At 37.3% G+C, this 19,434-nt stretch overlaps 1 protein-coding gene across 1 annotated transcript in view; it reads left to right on the forward strand.

Moving 5' to 3' along the window:
- The window catches only part of POU2F1 (POU class 2 homeobox 1), a 129,158-nt gene that overhangs the window by 53,601 nt on the left and 56,123 nt on the right, over window positions 1-19,434 (forward strand). Inside the window, exons 4-6 of the mRNA XM_036753226.1 lie at window positions 14,310-14,363; window positions 17,134-17,253; window positions 18,968-19,147. Coding sequence (XP_036609121.1) covers window positions 14,310-14,363; window positions 17,134-17,253; window positions 18,968-19,147 — 354 coding nt within the window. The remainder of the gene's footprint in view (window positions 1-14,309; window positions 14,364-17,133; window positions 17,254-18,967; window positions 19,148-19,434) is intronic.

Here is a 19,434-nt window from a genome sequence, read left to right on the forward strand (position 1 = left end):
CTTTGAAATCAATAGGAAAGGAAGGGAGGAAGAAAACGTAAGCATGTCCATTATGCCATTTACCATAAATGCTAGATATGTTGTAGGACAAAGCTAGAGCAGTAAAAATATCCAGAGGTTCCCAAGAGACAGAATCCAAGAAAGGTGCCAGTCATAGAACCTGTGACCTCAAATGCTGGTATTCAGTTGCACAAATGATAGTAACAAGCAAGATAAACTATAAGAAGATACTGTTACATGAAGGTAAATGTTACCTCATATGCATTACTGAAGCTTAGTGAAATGAGACCTAGAAAAAAAAGAAGGGCACTGTAAGGATAAATCTTAAAGAATAGGGAAAGGGAGATCAGCAAAGGGAAATACAGCAGAGTATATTTAAAAAGCATATTGTAATGCAGTAAAAATAGAAAATAACACAGGGAAAGGATACAGACCTGAATAGAAGTTTAATCATGAATGGGTCAAAATACAAGTCATCGAAACAAATAACAACTGTGGAAAATGATGATAATGATTACACAAACATCAGTATTTCTTGGATACAGCTAAAGCAGACCCAGGAGGAAAAATTTATCTGAGACCACATATCAACACACTATAAAAATAGCATTAATGAACTGAATAATTTCATTTAAAAATAGAAAATCAACAAATAAATAAACTTGAAATTAACCCATGAGGATGTAATTAGAAGATAAATGGATAAATTAGGAAACATTGTAGAATTGATAAAAACTAAGTCATTTCTTTGCAAAGGCTAACAAAATAAATCAAACTTGGGCAATATGATAAAAAAGAGGTGGGAAAGAAATAAAATGACTAATAAACTGAATTCATGATAATGAACAATAAACTGAAGTCATGACAGAAGAAAAAAAAAGATTTATAACCCATAAAGCCCAGTTATTCATACAAAACTGGGAATTTCAAAAGAAATGATGTTATGTATGAAAATATTAAATTCAGAAATGAATAGAACTTGAAAAAGAGATTTTAAACCCTCTTCTGGAAATTAATTTAACTAACTGTAAAATAACTACTAAAAGGGGCTGAGGATAGGGGAGTCTCAATGGATTTTGAGATGAATGTGTTATCAATAACATGATACAAATATTTAATAATGGTAAAAGTATTGAAGGATCAATATACAAAGTATCTGAAACTAGGGATAATATTAAGGGTATGGAAAAATCTTGGGCCTTATTAATAAGAAAATAATGTGACTAAGAAAACATCATCAGCCATAGACAGACCCCCATATGCCTGCCGTCTTACCTGTACAAAACCTTTATGAGTCATCTAAATATGAATTGATAGCATCCTGGATGAGAGCATTGGAGAAAATAAGAAAGCTTCCATAAGTGCCAATAATGTATCACATCCTTGTCATTTTAGAATTGTGTGAAAGATGGAGGCAATATCAGATCTTGCTATTCCTATTGATTTTGGATTAGGAAAAAGTGTTTAATTTAGTAATAATAGCTGACATAAGGTTTGCAATGTATTTTACATATATTATCTCAATTGATCCTCACAACACTATGAAATAGGGGCTGTTATTATCCTTACTTTATACATGAGCTGAGTGAGGCAAAGGGAGGTTTAATGACATGCCCAAGGGTCACCTAGCTAGTATAAGAGTCTGAAGAAGGATTTGAACTCATGCCTTCCTGACTCCCAAGTCCAACACTATCTGCTGTGCTACCTAGATGCTCGGTTTGATTTCGTAGAGCAAAGTGCTAACAAGGTATCTCCCATCAGTACTTTAAAATTTCTTGAAAGATAAAACAAGAGGAGTAACCATGTTTAACAACCTTCTTATCATGAACATCAAGCAAGCCATGAAGAAAAGAGGATAAATGCCTACCCAAGGTATTTGCCACCCACGTTGGAAGAGATTCATCAGAGTCCAGGTTAAAGAGATTCTTTACAGATGAGTTTAATTTTTAGTTGCACGCCCAATTCACTGATCTGCTCTTCCTCTCTTTTACCAATGTATGCATGTGTTTAGAGATATAAGTTTTCTCCTACACGCTACTTTGGCTACATCCCACAGATTTTGATACACTGTCTCACTGTTGTCATTCTTTTTCATGAAATTAGTATTTCTTTGATCTGTTCTTTGACTCAGCCATTCTTTAGGATTAGATTTAATTTGAAATTAATTTTTAACTATGCTTCCACAGCCCTTATTCCAGTGCTTGTAATGTTCACTGGCTTCCTTAGGGTTTCAGCTAAAATTCCACCTTGTGCATGAAGCCTTTTCTAGTCTATAATACTCATGCCTTGGTTCTGAGACACCTAATTTATTCTGTCTGTATCTGGTTTGTACGTGGTTGCCTACATGTTCTCACCCCATTAACTGTGAGCTTCCTATATGCCCAAAACTGGGCATAGTGTCTGGAATATGGAAGACCCTTAATAATTACTTATGGGTAGGCTGAGCTTATATAATAAAAATGATAATTCTACCTAAGTTAGTTTACTTATTTAGTATCATACCAATCAAACTGCCAAAGAATTGTTTTTTTAGAGCTTGAAAAACTAATAACAATTCATCTGGAAGAATAAAAGGTCAAGATTATCAAGGGAATCAATGAAAAAAAAAATTAAAGTAAGGTGACCTAGCAGTTCTAGATTTCATGTTACAAAGATGTAATCATGAAAACAATCTGGTATTAGCTAAGAAATAGAGTGGTGGATCAGTGGAATAGATTAGTACACAATAGCAAATGACCAAAGTAATGGAGTGTTTGATAAATCCAAAGATTCAAGCTTTTTTGCCTTTTGACAAAAATTGCAAGGAACCTGGAAAATATTTTGGAAGAAACTAGGCATGGACCAGCGTCTCACAGTGAAAACCAAGATAAGGTCAAAATAAATAAATGACTTCAGTGTAAATGATGTAATAAGTAAATTATGGATGCATGGGAAAAAATGTACCTGTCAGATCTATGGATAAGGGGTTTATGAGTAAACAAGAGATAGAAAGGATCATGGGAATTAAAATGGATAGTTTTGATTACATGAAATTGAGAAGGTGATTTTTCCACAACAAAATTAATGCAACTAAAATTAGAAGGAAAACAAAACTGGGTGGGGGGGAGGTTTACAGCAAATTTCTCAAATATATAGGGAACAGAGCCAAATTTATATATAAATAAGAACCACTGCCCCGTGTATAAATGGTCAAAAGAATATGAACAGGTAGTTTTCAGAAGAAATCAAAGCTGTCTATAGTCATATTTTAAAAATATTCTAAATTGCTAGCTATTAGAGAATTGCAAATTAAAACAACTGTGAGATACTGTCTTCTACCTACCACATTGTCTAACATGACAGAAAAGAAAAATGATAAAAGTTGGAGGGGATGTAGAAAATTGGGTCGCTATACAGTTAATGGACTTGTGAGCTGGGCCTTGCTGTCATATTCTACATCATTGATCACCCTCTTTTCTTGGGTACCCACCTCTTTCTGTTTATTTTGTTGGTTTTGTTTTTCTTTTGTTTTCAATAACACTGCTCTCTTGATCCTTCTTTCACTCTTGATTGATCTCTTTTGCTGGAACATCATCCTTATCCCACCAATATAACTGGGAATATGCCCTAAAGGTCCCTCGGTCCTTCAGCTCTCTCCCTCCCTCCACCTCCCATTTTCTTATCTCCTCTGGGTTTAATTACAAGCCACCATTTCAAACCAACATTCATCCCAGGTCTGTTTTTGGAGCCACAAATCCTGTATCAGCAGCTGACACTTGGACCATTCCAATTGGACATCTCATAGTTACCACAAAAGCAGTATGATCAAAACAATTGATTATTACTTCCTCCCAATACTTCCCTTCTTAAAAACTTTACTAACTCAGGAAAGAACCTATGTGTACAAACATATGTACAGCAACTCTTTTTTGTAGTGGCAAAGAATTGGAAATTGGGCTGTGGCTGAACAAGTTATGGTATGTGATTGTAATGGAATATTACTGTGCTATAAGAAATGATGAGCAGGCTGATTTCAGAAAAACCTGGAAAGATTTATATGAACTGATGTAAAGTGAAATGAGCAGAACCAGGAGAACATTGTACACAGGAAGAGCAATTCTGTCCAATGATCACCTGTGAACAACTTAGCTCTTTTCAGCAATACCATAATCTAAGACAATTCCAAAGGACTTATGAAAAATGCTATCCAACTCCAAAGAAAGACCTGATGGAGTCTGAAGTAGATCAAAGCATACTATTTTTCACTTTCTCTATTTTTTTCATGGTTTTTTTCCCCCCTTTGGGTCTGTATCTTCTTTCACAACATGACTAATATAGTAATATGTTTTGCGTGATTGAACATGTATAACCTATATCAAATTGCTTACCACCTCAGGGAGGGTGGAAGTGAGGGAGGGAGAAAGAAAATTTGAAACTCAACATTTTAAAAAAATGAATGTTAAAAATTGCCTTTATGTGTAACTGGAAAACAATTAAATGTTATTTAAATAAAAAATTCTTCCCTATTTCTGTCAAGAATACCATCATTCCTTGGGTCTTTCAAGTTTGCAACCTCTTGGAGTCAGTCGGTCAACAAGCTTTTATTAAGCACCAGCTCCACACCTTGGACTGGTATACACCATGATTATGCTCCTAAGAAACTTTGAAATTAATCTCCTTTGAGATTGTATCAGCTTTGGTACTAAAAACTCATCAGTGCCCTCTATCCCTCTGATTGGAGGGCTAGAAAGTAGAGCAAAGAACTCCTCCCAAAGTTTTCATTTAACAAGGGCTTCCAAGCCAAGAGCTCTTCATTTCCCACCACATGTAATCTCTGGACCGGGCAATTCTATCTTTTTCTTATTTATATTCCCCATCTCTAAGCACAGTGGCTGACTCGTAGTAGGCAGAGTCAGTAAACATTTATTAAGAACTTCCTATGTGCCAGGCACTATGCTAAGCACTGTGAATGCAAAGAAGGTTCCACCAAAAAAAAAAAAAAAGAACAAGACATTCCTTTCTTTCAGGGAGCTCACAGTCTGGCAGGGGAGACAACATACAAATGGTTACACATAAATATATGCAGAGTAAGTTGATAATCTTGGAGGAAAAGCCTGGCATTAAAGGAGATTGGGAAAGACTTGAAGGAAGCAAGTTCAGAAGGAAGCTAGGAGACAGAGAGGAGGAGGGAGAGAATTCTAGGCATGGTGAAACTGCCCAGAGTTGGAAATACTTGTGTCTTGTGTGAAAAACAGCCAGGAGGCGAATGTCACTGGATCATAGAGGACATGGAGGGGAATGAGGTGTAAAAAGTCTGAAAAGGTAAGAAGAGACCAATTCATAGAGGGCTTTCAGAGCAAAACAAGGGAAAAGTAAGCCTCCCACGCACATCCAAATCAGTTGCCATACTTTGTTGATCAGTCCTTCCACAACACCTCCCATATCCACCCATTTCCCACTTGCACAGCCACCACTCTTGTCTCAGCTGCACTCTTAGAATAGATCACCTCCTAAGTAGTCTCCCTTTCTCAGTACTCTCCTCTCTCCAGTTCATCATGATATTCTTAAAGAGCAGACCTGCACATAGCACTTTAGTGATACTCCATTATTTCTGAAATTAAATACAGACTCCTCTTTTCAGCAAAATCCTTAACAGCCCAGGTCCACCTTACCTTTCCAGAATACTCTATATATAAATTATTTCCTGTCCCAGACTGTGTGGTTTATCCTGAGTGGCCTTCTCCCAGTTCTTCAGGCCTCAGACATTCTCCTTCCTCTTTGCATCTAGAATACCAGTTCTTCAATGCTCAGTTCTATTGCCAACACAAAGACTTTTCTGGTCCTCTTCAACTATGGGAGCCTTCCACTCCAAAAAAAAAAAAAAAATTAGCACGTGTCAAGAAAACAATCTATACAGTGACTACAGTAATGTAAATTAAAAGAACCAACACCACAAAAGAGTCAAAACTGAATATTGCATAATTAAAAAGAGCAAACACAGACCAAAAGAGATTTGCTTCATGCTTCATGCTTCTTTTCAATGGTGGAAGGTCAATGAATGAGCAACATTGCATCTATTTGAAATATATTGATTGGCTTTGAGGATTTTTTCCATCTTTTTAATCTTTAAAAAATAATCTTTATTATTTGCAGCGGTTCTCTGGGAGAAAGTCTGGGAGAAATTTATGCAATGTAAGAAAAAATCAATAAAATTTTGTTTAAAAAAAAGTAGTGAATTTAGAAAACCATGGAAAAATTTATGTGAATCAATAGAAAGTGAAACAAGCTAAAACAAGATAATAATGTACTTAAGTATTACAATGGGCAAAAGAATTAATGTTGCATAATTATAATAAACAAGCTTATCCTGTAGGAAGAAAGGAAGTTTATTTCTTTCCCTTCTTTGAAGAAGTTGGAGTACTGGTGTGGAGCAATGTATATATTGCCAGACTCATTTAATGTGTTGGATAGTTCTGCTGAACTGAATTTTTTTTTAAATAAGAGATGGTTTGATGAAATGAAAATGGTTTAAAAAATCAATTAAAAATTTTTAAATACATTCTATTTAGTTCACCTTAGGTAGTTTGATATTTAAATTTCTTTTACTTTTTCTTTTTTTTCTTTATTTAAATTCATGTATTTTTAATTAATATTTTTAGTTTTCACCATTGATTTCCACAAGATTTTGAGTTACAGATTTTCTCCCCATTTCTACCCTCCACTCCAAGATGGCATATATTCTGATTGCCCCTTTCCCCAGTCTGCCCTCCCTTCTATCACCCCAGTTACACCCCCCGCATCCCCTTTCCCCTTACTTTCTTGTAGGGCAAGATAGATATCTATACCCCATTGCCTGTGTATCTTATTTCCCAGGTGCATGTAAAAACAACATTTTTTTTGAGCATTTGTTTTTAGAACTGTGAGTTCCAAATTGTCTCCCTTCTTCCCTCCCCATTCCCCCACCCCACCCCACCCCTACCACCCTCCTTGAGAAGGCAAGGAATTCAACATAGGCCACACATGTATCATTATGCAAAATACTTCCACAATACTTGTGTTGTGAAAGACTAACTATATTTCCTCCCATCCTATCCTGTCTCTCTTTATTCAGTTTTCTCCCTTGACCCTGTCCCTTTTCAAAAGTGTTTGCTTTTGATTACCTCCCCCCCCCCATCTGCCCTCCCTTCTATCATCCCCCTTTTTTTATCCCCTTGCTCCCTACTTTTCTGTAGGGTAATATTCCTAATTGAGAGTGTATGTTATTCCCTCCTTAAGTCAGATTCGATGAGAGTGAGATTCACTCATTAACTTTCATCTGCCCCCTCTTCCCTTCCAATAGAACTGCTCTTTCTTGCCACTTTTATGTGATATTATTTACCCCCCTCTATCTCTCCTTTTCTCCTTCTCCCAATATATTCCTTTCTCACCCCTTAATTTTATTTTTTTAGATATCATCCCTTCATATTCAACTCACCCTGTGCCCTCTGTCTGGATAGATAGATAGATAGATATACACACACATACATCACCTTTCCATGTAGGAATGTAAACAAAACAGTTTAACTTCAGTAAGTCCCTTATGATTTCTCTTTCCTATTTACCTTTTCATGCTTCTCTTGATTCTTGTATTTGAAAGTCAGATTTTCTATTTAGCTCTGGTCTTTTCACTGAGAAAGCTTGAAAGTCCTCTATTTTATTGAAAGTCCATATTTTGCCTTGGAGCATTATACTCAGTTTTGCTGGGTAGGTGATTCTTGGTTTCAATCCCAACTCCTTTGACCTCTGGAATATCATATTCCAAGCCCTTCAACCCCTTAATGTGGAAGCTGCCAGATCTTGTGTTATCCTGATTGTGTTTCCACAATACTCAAATTGTTTCTTTCTGGCTGCTTGCAATATTTTCTCCTTGACCTGGGAACTCTGGAATTTGGCTACAATATTCCTAAAAGTTTTCTTTTTGGGATCTTTTTCAAGAGGCGATCTGTGGATTCTTTCAATTTCTATTTTCCTTGATAACTTCTTGAAAGATGATGTCTAAGCTCTTTTTTTGATCGTGGCTTTCAGGTAGTCCAATAATTTTTAAATTATCTCTCCTGGATCTGTTTTCTGGTTCAGTGGTTTTTCCATTGAGATAGCTCACATTGCCTTCCACTTTTTCATTCCTTTGGTTCTGTTTTATAATATCTTGATTTCTCATAAAGTCAGTAGCTTCCACTTGCTCCAATCTAATTTTTAAGGTAGTATTTTCTTCAGTGATCTTTTGGACCTCCTTTTCCATTTGGCTAATTCTGCCTTTCAAGGCATTCTTCTCCTCATTGGCTTTTTGGAACTCTTTTGCCATTTGGGTTAGCCTGTTTTTTAACGTTATTTTCTTCAGTATTTTTTTGTGTCTCCTTTAGCAAGTTGTTGACTTGTTTTTCGTGGTTTTCTTGTATCACTCTCATTTCTCTTCCCAATTTTTCCTCTATTTCTCTTATTTGCTTTTCCAAATCCTTTTTGAGCTCTTCCATGGCCTGAGACCAATTCATATTTTTCTTGGAGGCTTTTGATGTAGGCTATTTGACTTTGTTGACTTCTGGCTGTATGTTTTGATCTTTCTTTGTCATCAAAAAAAAAAAAAAGATTCTATAGTCTGAGTCTGAGTCTTTTTTCACTGCCTGTTCACGTTCCCAGCCAACTACTTGACCCTTGAGCTTTTTGTCAGGGTTTGACTGCTCGTAGAGAGTATTCCCCCAAAAACCACCAACCAGGGCTGCGGCCCAGATCCAAGCAGGGCAAAGCAAGAGAACCCTGCCTCTGTGCCAGCAAAGCAATCCCTGCACTCCTGCTCTAATCCACCACTTGATTCCTCCCACCAGGTAGGCCTGGGGCCAGAAGCAGCCTCCATTGGAGCTCTGGAAGCAGCCGCAGGAGCTTCCTGCTGCTGCCACCATGCCACCTCTGCCACCCCGGGGGCTGGTCCTGGACCACACACTTCTCTCACCCAGATCTAGCAGTTTTCTCACTGACCTGCTCAGTTGTCTTTGGGATTTGTGGTAACTGGTAACTGCCACAACTCAGTAATTCAGGGCCATGAGGCCTGCTCCACCTGACTCCCAGTCTGGTCGGTCCTAACGTGGCACAGCCCATACTGGGCTGTGTTCTGCCCCCAGCACAGTGTGATGGACACTTTCCAGTGACCATCCAGGCGGTCTTGGGCTGGAGACTTGTTTCCCTCTGTTATTTCATGGGTTCTGTAGCCCTAGAATTTGTTCAGAACCATTTTTTACAGGTGTTTGGAGGGATTTGAGGGAGAGCTTAATCGAGTCCCTGTTTCCAGCTGCCATCTTGGCTCCACCCCCCTTTCACTTCTTTTTCAAAGTATTTTGCATTTTACGAATTACAGTCTTCTTACAATTTCTTACAACAAGCCTAAAAAGTTGGTGCAGAAGATCTCAATTTTATGGTTAAGGAAATAAGCCTTAAGTAACTTATCAGTGGTCAAACACTAAGTCCAGTCTTCTCCCTTCATTCCCTTTCTTTAGAATGTTTTTTAACTGAAGCAGAGAGGCAAAAGAAATTATTTAAAGTATAATGAATAAAATGTAAAAAGCACAAGACAAGAATAGGTGATCATTCTAGCTAAACAGAATAAAATATAGAAAAGAAATATGTGACTAGGAGCCACATGCCACCTATAGCTAGCTATAAGATTGGCATAATTGAGATTGTAGCATATTTGTGAAGAAGTATCATTTTGTCTAGAATGCTTTTTAGTTACGCTTAGGAAATGATGAGCAAAGATTTAAAATAAAGCCACATAGTGACTTTTTAATCTTACTGGTTTCATGAAACCTAAATATGGAATTTAATAATATTGGAATCTACATGCTATGTAGCCAAAATACGATGAATTTCATTTTTTGTTCTCTCCATATCTAGCTCTGCCTAATTATTTTCTTGAAGAAAGTATTCATGATGTACAGGTGCACAGCTTCTGTGTAATCTACAAGTCTTTTGCCTCTCTCATTCCTTATTCTTGGCCATATTTTTCTACATTTTATTTCTACTAACTGCCTTTTACGTTGACGTTTCTGAGTATCAAAGTGTGATTTAATATTGTAGCATGTTATCAAGCTCTTCGTAGAATTTCTTCACTTCATTTCTGCGACAGATATTTCTACATAAGCTACCATTGTTTTCATGCTTAACTTTTTGCAAGGACTTGCAATGGACACTTCAATAAGACATAACTGAATGCTCTATAAGATGATGTGTCTTGTTATCTTTAGAAGCATCAGAAAAACCACCTCTGCCAACTCCTTTATTTGCCTCTACAAGGAATACCTATGAGTCATCCATCCTTTTAGCTGCAGCTTACTGCAGTGGTCAGATTTTGTTTGTAGTCAGAATGTCGAGATTGATAAAAATTTAGTTGCTCTGATAGTAGCAATCAATCCACACACTGTTGAAAAACATTTCATGGACCAAGGACCGCTTTATATTTTTCTTTGTTTCATGGGTTTCCATAGCCAAAAAATTGACAATGTGGTAGGAGTTGTGGTGATAAAAATTTAGGCACAGTCAGGCTTTTGACTAGTACCAAACTTTCTACCCTAGAAAATCTGCCAGAGATTGCATTTAGCCTTTAAGAACCCAGGATCACTCCAGATCCTAATGAAGCATTGGAGTCAGACTTCATCGTGGCTCTGTCTCTAATAAGAATATTAATGTTTATGTTGTTGCATAGAATTATCTCTGTTTACTGCTAAATTTATATTCAGTGAAAGAAGGCCAGGAAAGTTGTTGGAGAAGACTCTTATTATTTAGGATAAGGTAAATAAAATCTTATTTAAAAAATTATGTTCTCCAGGCATAATTTCAAGAAAGAAATAGGTATTATTTATCCTTCAGCATTGACCTAATTTACATTTCAAATGTATAATGGAGATGTGATTTAGATCTTATCTAAAAGGTGGCCCTTCCATGAAGTGACTACATAAAGTAGTGAACCCATTATTGAATAGCTTTATCACTCAAAAGTCATCAGCATTAAAATTGGAAATAATTAAAACTACACATAAGGGCATTTGGACTAGTCAAGAGTGGAGGTGATTTTGAATGGATTTTGTTTAAATTGGCAATAAAATTATTGATTCCTTTTTTTTTTGTCAATGGGCAGTCTGTCCTAGAACTTTTAAAGATACAGTGTTGTTAGCCATTAAATTTGTTTGACCTTGACTTGGTCATCTGATAGGGTCTAAACAGGAAGAGTGACATGAATGCAAGGAGTTTTGAGGCATGACCAATAATATAAAGAGTAAAACCTTGGTTAATTGAAGCCTTTGATTGACTAGGATTCTTTCTGTTTTACACTGAGAGGGAAGAGGTAAAGGTAAGGCAGCATCTTTTCCAAAATAAGAAGTCTCCCTTAGACTCCGAATCAGTCCAATCTCATATACTTTCTAAATTAACAGTATTGTATAATAGGCATTGATAGATCTAAGGGAAAATCATGAATCATCAAAGTAAAGCTATGTTCAGTTGACTATATTTAATGAGTGAATGAAAAATCATTTGTTAAGGAACAATGTGCCAAAAACCATACTGAACACTGCAGATAGAAATTAATAAGCAGGACAATCCCTGCTCTCAAAGCTCCTGTATTCTAATTCATCTTCCAGACACATGAAAAAATTCTGTTAAGACATAAAAACTAGGTTTCTGGGAAAGCCTGGTGGGCAAGACAGCACAGGGACATGAAAGGTGGTAAGTCCTGATGGCCTTTAAAGCACAGTGGTAGGGCAGATGGTAATGCCCTGTGGTCTTCCTACTCATCAAAGTAGTGTGAGTGAGTGACCGTGTTGACCCCACAGTTAGAGAGCAGGAGCAAGACAGACACATGACAGTTGGGAAAAGAGGAGTGAGCTGAAGAGCGTGAGGGGATCATGGGCTCCATTTTCCCTCCCATAGAGTGGGAATGAGGGTTTGGCATCAAATTGAGAGAAGGAAAAGGGGAAGAGAACATTGTCAGGAAGGTTGTAGGTAAAGGGAGGTAACCAATGGAATCTGGACAAGAGCAGAGTGGAGTGTGGAAAAGAGCATTTCATATCCTACTTGACCAGGCTTGACCCCTCCTCGCCCTCTCCCCAAAATCTGGATAGGAAGTAGGAATTATTTTAGAATAATTTTTCAAAATGCAAGTTTAAACATAAAAGAGTTTCTGGTTAACCTTATCTTCAACAAAGTAGTCACTTTTATACATGCTGTCCTTAAAACTGCTTTATACACTATCCCTAAAGTCCCACACTATAAAAAGCACTTCCTTTTGACTTTCATCTCTTAAAATACCTGGTTTTCTTTAAGGTTGAACTTACAGCCCATATTCTGTAGGACGCTTTTCCTGATTCCCTGGTTATTAATCTGCTTTTTACTCCTTAGATTATTCTGTGTATACTTAAATGTTTATGTGTTATATCCCTCCAGTAGAATTTGAGGTTCTTGTGGGTAGGTACTGTTTTTCGTTTTGACTTAGTATCCCTAGTACTCAGCATGGGAGACATTTAATGAATGCTTGGTTTGGATGACATTGGATACTCTACCCCATTCTACAACCATTCCAATAGGAAAGGAGGTATGGATGGAATGGTTGAAAGAATATTAGGCTGGGCATCCCTAAGAGCTTTGCTTTATGGTTCTAGTTCTGTTAACGGACTCACTCTGTCTCTCCCCTTGGACAGGTAAATTAATGCCAATGGCTTGTTGTTCTTCATCTGTAAGTGATCTCTAGGGGGCCATCTCCAGTTGTCCTAATCTGTATCTTGCTCCTGGATCCAGAAGGCTCTGGAGGAGAAAGTGAAGCTGGTGACTTTGCACAGCCCTGCCTGCCTCACTTAAATCCAGTTCACTTGCAAGTCATGGCATCATCTTCGTGATGTCATGGTCCTCTTGGAGAATGAAGGACAAACAACAAGTGATCTCTAAGTCCTCTTCTACTTGTGAAAGTCTAGTATTCAAAATAGAAATTTTAATGTTTACTGTTAAGTCTATTTCATAGAATGTAAGGCAGGACTCTTACTCAGCTAAGGCAGTAGAGCAAGTATACCAGGGATATGTGGTGTACAAGGCATTGTTCAGGACAAACATCAGCTAGATGAGATTTGTTATCCACATTTTCTGCAAACGAAAGATACCATCTCTTCAACCGATTCAGTCCAAAATAAACTTTACTTATGCGTAACACTGGTTGGTAGTGTATCTTTATATTTGGTGTTAGATATACCTCTAGTTTGTAAAAGGGAATGAATATGTACATGGTAATTGTACAGAATATTCTCTTCTTTATCAGTCATTTTACTTTTAATTTTCTTAATCTTCATTTCTTAAAATCTTAATCTTTTATTTAGTGCTTGTCCTACCTCTTTTCATAACAGTCTCTGCAAAAGTGAATTAGGTCACCAAATAGAAAAATTTTATTTTTAATTTAGTATGTTTATTTGGATAAGAGGGCTAGCCTTACAGTCAGGAAGACCTGAAGTCCACTGACTGTGTGACCATAGGCAAGTCACAATTGCTGAGTGCCCTTAGGCTGCTTTCTAAGTTTATATTACACATGGAGTACATATTTGTCTCACTTAGAGAAAAAAGCCGTACCAAGATCTCCCTACACCGATGAAATCAGGGATGGGGACCAAAATCAAAAATGCTGTTTGGTATGACCGTGGTTTGTGTGTTCCATCTGATAAATGTTAGGTGTGACTATGAGCTAACAAGATTCATTTTTAATGTGTGGCTTAGGAAAGAGTCATGTTGGTTGATTGTACCTCATTTATGTCTTCAAAATTTAAGGTTAGGGTACTTCTTTGGTGTAAATGGGTATATTGGCAATTGTTTCACTACAGTTCTGATTGTATAATGTAAAGTGGTATATTCAGGCAACATACTTTTGTATGTTTCTTTATGTACAGGGTGGAAGATAGAGATTTGTATGGTAGAATAAATAGGATATATTATAAGGTCCACCTTGATACAAGTGTATCATTTGTTACAAGATTAATTTAGTAATATCCAGAGATGTCAGTCTGGGTAATTACCTTCAGAAAAGAAATGGGAAGATAGTATTGTGCAAGGGCTGTATGAAACTGCTCTGTTAGGCTTTTTATAGTAGAGGGACCATGTCTTCTTATTTTATATCCCTAATTCTAATATTGTAGCTTATGTAGAATAGGCTTCTTATAAATATTTTCTGAGAATTTTGACTAATGGTTATTCCAGGATATGTGGAAAGACTTAATAATATTGCAGTCTTTTTCCATATTCAGCTTATTAAAGTAAATTCTATTCTGTTGTAGGTCCAACTCGCTGGAACAAGTTTACAGGCCGCTGCTCAGTCCTTAAATGTACAGGTAAGGATTATCTTGTCACTAAAGTTCAAAATCCCACATATGTCCTCATTTCCATTCTTAAAGTTCATAATATCTGCCATGGCTGTGGAATACAAGTGAGCCATAAAATTATATGTATCTTGCTAACCAGTAAGAAGTATTATTAATCAGTTGTCAAATTTGTAACATTACAGTAAGTACCAAAATAAAAAATTAAGTAACTTCTTAATACACTTCAGTTTCAAAATGTATTTTATATATAAAGTTTTATTTATTGTCTTTGCTAAATTTGCTAAAATTAAAAAGGTCAATCAATCAAAAGCATCTATTAAGTGCCTAGTGTGTGCCAGATTATGTGCTAGGTGCTACGGATACAAGTACAAATAGTGAAACAATCCTACTGGTAATGAATTTACAATTCTAATGGGGAAGATGATTACCTATAAAAAATACACAATATAAATAAAAAGTTAATGAACATAAATGTATACGAACTCGTTAAGTACAAGGTAATTTGGGAGGGAAAGCACTAATGAGAATCAGGAAAGGATTCATAAAGAAGGTGGTGCTTGAACTGTCTGAAAGGAAGAGAGAGAGACTTTACAAAGTTGAAGGCCAGGATGGAGTGTGTTCTCAATTTGTGGGATGACCCATGCCATTGTCTGGAGTTGGGAGCTGTAGAAAAGAAAGGACATACCTTTGGCCAGATCTTGCAGTACTGGAGGGGAGTAAGTGAAGCTAGAAAGGTAGGTTGGTGCCAGGTGTGTAGGACTTTAAAAAGTACAGAGAAAAGTTTATATATATCATAGAAGCATTGTGAAGCCATTGGAGTTGACTGAATCAGGGAGTAACATGGTAAAATCTGTGTTTAAGGAAAATTACTTTGTCAGCACTGAATAGAAGGAACTGAAGTAGGGAGAGACTTGAGATAGGGAGACCAGTTAGGTTATGATGGTAGGGAATAAGGCCTGAACTAGGTAGCTGTATTAGGAGAGAGAAGGGGCAGAAGCAAGAGACATTGTGAAGCTACTGGATACAGGAGGAAGGGAGAGGGAGGAATCAGGGAAAAGACCAAGGTTATGAACTTGGGAGACAGGAAAGGTAGTGGTAGTGTCTTCAGCCTAAACATAGGGGGAAAGATAAATGAGGTCAGTTGTGGGTATGTTCAACTAAAGATGTTTCTGAGATTTGAAATATCCAAATTTGGTCATTTGAATTTGAATTTGTCCAATTTGAAAAGTCCAAAAATAAATACATGGGAGAATGAGAGAGAGACTGGTGCCGTACCAAAATGATGGCTAAAGCCATGGGAACTGATGAGGTTACTGGGTGTAGAAGAAGAGGAGGAGTAGGGCAGCCCCGTGGGGAATACCAGCCTCCACTCAGTCAGAACTCGAAGTCACTCACACCACACACACACATACACACACTTACACACACAATCACATTCTGACTTTGAATCTGAGTTCAATGAAGGGCTCTAGGATTTCATCCAGCATACTGCTTCCTTGTATTGGGATGCCTAACAAAGGGAAAAGATCAAAAATAGTGTTACTAAAGATGGGTTTCATATTGCTGAATGCTTAAGAACTTGGATTGAGCAAACTATGTACCCTCACAGAACAGGGACATAGTAACAGAAGGAAACAGTTCTGAAGAAAGGAAAAGAAGATCCAGTGAGTGGCCTTCCTTTCTGAGGGAGAAGAGGCAGAAAATTACCTTGGTTGCCATGGTAAACTTTCATCCCTGAGAGAGATGTTGGCAAACAGGCTGTATCTCCAATGCAGAATGTTTACAGTCCTGCTCGGTAATTATCTCTCAATGACTGGCAGAATTAATCAGAGCCTTTATGTTAATTAGCCTGCTCTGCAGTCCCTGAAACAGGTGGTGGGAAATATGCAAATCTATGCAGAATTTTAATGCTCTGCATAACCAGTTTTAATTACCATAGAATCTTCTCTCAGTGCCCCTTTGGGGGGAGTGTGCTCTCCCTCTCGAATACAATATTTTCTCTTTAAACTTTTTTTAAAATTTGATTGGAAATGTTGAGTCTAAACTACTTTGAAACCACCATATAGAGATCCTGGAGGTCAGGTGAGTCATCTCCAAATTGACTTTGGAAATATTACAAACCAACCACCAGGTAAATTTCAAAATAATGACATAGGCAGAGGTAAATTGAATATATAAATGTATATATATGTATGTATGTATATGCCTATATATGTGTGTGTATATATATATATATATATGTATGCTTTCACATTTCTATAATTTGGAATTTTAAGTTGTGGAAAAACGTCATCAATTTTTGTAGGCCAAATTTATTTTTGTTTTTGAAAATAAGAATTGCAGCTTTGCTGATATTGGATCAAAGGAATTAAAATTCATCTATATCAAATATAGTACTCAGAGAACTTAAACAAAACCAAAGCCTTAAATATCTTTAACTGTGATAATAGCTGAACAGACTGAACCCTATATTTTAAAAAGTCAGCAAGCATTAACTGAGTGTGAGGGTCTGCTAGAGATATGGGGACAAAAGTGCAACAGGCCATGCTTCCAGAGAGCTTGCACTCTGTCACAAATAATATGTATGTAAAGAAGCATACAAAATTATTACAAAGTGAATTTTGGTAGGATGGGGGATATTCTACCAACTGGGGATCAAAAAAGACTGACTGAAACCTTGTTCTTTAAATAGGGAGCTACAGACATTTCTCTTAAAACTATTATAGAGTTGTAGTGTGTGTGTGTGTGTGTATGTGTGTGTGTGGTTTTCTTTTCCTAGTCTAAATCTAATGAAGAATCTGGGGACTCCCAGCAGCCAAGCCAGCCTTCCCAGCAGCCTTCAGTGCAGGCACCCATCCCCCAAACTCAGCTCATGCTGGCTGGAGGACAGATAACAGGGGTAAGTTGTTTGTTTGTTTTTCAAGGATTCTAGTAAACTTACTTATAAAGCTTCCATTGCTTGCTGTCTAATAAAAACTGTCCACTATCAGTAATATGGCTACCAATGCCTGACACTATTATATTCTGAGAAAAGGACTATCACACTGGAAGAGCAAGTCTTCTTTGTCAGAAGCATTCAGTGTATCTCTTGTTATGATAGCAGATGTTTTGGGTAAAATAAGGGCCTTCTCACCCCCTTTTTAGTTGCTTTTTACTATGCAATGGAATCATTATTCAATGTGAGGCAACTATGTTGTAGAAAGCATTAACATTGTCAATACAGCATTATGACTTCACTCCAAACAGTAGCATGGGGGTGGGGGTGTGTGGAGAAAGTTGTTTTCACATTAACATTGATAATTATTAGGTATATTGTAGTTATGTGGGATGCACTGTTTTGCCACTGTCTTGGTGTACTGAAATGTTTTCTAATATGATAGTTTTTATTTAATAAAGTTATTTGTCTTTATTTTTGGTTATGCTGAACTACAATGGGCCACATTGAACTTTGGCATCTCCTAACTCTCCATTTCAGTAAAGTTTGTGTTGGACATGGGAGAGTTATTTTTAAAGGATTTTTGTGAAGCTGGCCACGTTTTTTGGAAAGATGAATTCAGTTTTGATTCTTAAATATTTTGTGTACAATTTAGGGGGTTCTCCCTACAAAGAAGATGATTCCATTAATTTGCTAGACCTTATACTTCAGAATGTGAAATGACACTTTCTGTTTGAATGGCACTTACAGATCTTTGTTAAGTTTCATTTATTGTGGAAACTTTATTAAGAGGAAGATAGTTGTGATAAATTTGAATAAACACACTGATTTAATTTTGCCTTTTTAAATAAGTTGCCTTATGAAAGCAGGTTTTAAATCCTATCTAAGCATTTTCTTTTTATGGTAATAATTGTTACTGTATATGTGTTTTGTTTTGCATAACGATTGTCTTGCCATGGCCAGAAGCACTTAGGATTCCAGGTCTATATAGATGGGGATTCTATTAAACCTGAGCATTAGGATTCATTTGCATGTAAAGAGACAGGCCTTCACCACCTGTTTCACAGAGATAATATGTGTTTGGAAAAGGGATGTGAAGTTGGAGACTCAATCCTTTCAACAACAGAAAAGATTGTGTGGGGTAGAGACTGTAGGGAGACTTGGAGAGGAAACAAATGGGGCTCATGTTCTTTAGTCATATCTTTAGACATAATGGGAATGATGGAATATGGCAGGGATTCATGCTAATGTGGAGCAGCTGGGGCCTTATCACTTCTTTCCCTGACCATATCCAGCCTTCCTATTTCTCATTCATCGGACTAATCACTTGCTGTTCTGTTGAGTATAAATTTCTTTTTGTATTCTGTCAGTGCTGATTTTTTTGTAATTTTAGTTTTTGGCTTGCTAGTTAATTACCTTTTTGTATAAACCTTGGAGCCTTGGAGAAGCTTGGGTGATTCTTTAAATCCTAAGTGTAGCTTGATGGCTAGCTCCAAGTTGAAATGATCTTGGAACTACCAGCTAGCAGCCAAGTCATCCTGGAAGATGCCCTAGGCAGGTTCGGTAGTGAGTAAGGTTTGACTTTAAGCTCCTGAGCTCCTTCCCAGCTCTTTGTGAGTAGATAAGACTAGGAGAGCCTTCAGTTCCAGCCGCTGATGGCTATTTGTTCTGTCTTCAGCTTGCCCTGACACCGGCTCAGCAGCAGTTACTGCTACAGCAGGCACAGGCCCAGCTGCTGGCAGCAGCAGTTCAGCATTCAGCCAGCCAGCAGCACAGTGCCGCGGGTGCAACCATCTCGGCCTCCGCTGCAACACCCATGACGCAGATCCCCCTGTCACAGCCCATACAGATTGCACAGGTGAGTGCCCAGGAGAGCCAGTGTGGATGTTCTTGAGATCCCTGACCACTCGCTGCAGTTACAGAGAAGGGAGCCAAGCTGTATCCAGTCCATTTTCCTTGTCATTCTGCTATAAATATAATACATCTGTTTGTTTTACTTTATATTGTAAACACAGAACTGATTACCTAATAACTGACTGTTTATCTAAGTGACAGTTCTTGAATAATTAATTGGCATTTCTCTACAGCAGAGGGATTGCTATATTTATTTTAATTAGTTAATTGTAGCCGACATGGATTGTTTAA

The sequence above is a fragment of the Trichosurus vulpecula genome, chromosome 4 (genome assembly GCF_011100635.1).
Source record: "Trichosurus vulpecula isolate mTriVul1 chromosome 4, mTriVul1.pri, whole genome shotgun sequence".
Classification (NCBI taxonomy): domain Eukaryota; kingdom Metazoa; phylum Chordata; class Mammalia; order Diprotodontia; family Phalangeridae; genus Trichosurus; species Trichosurus vulpecula.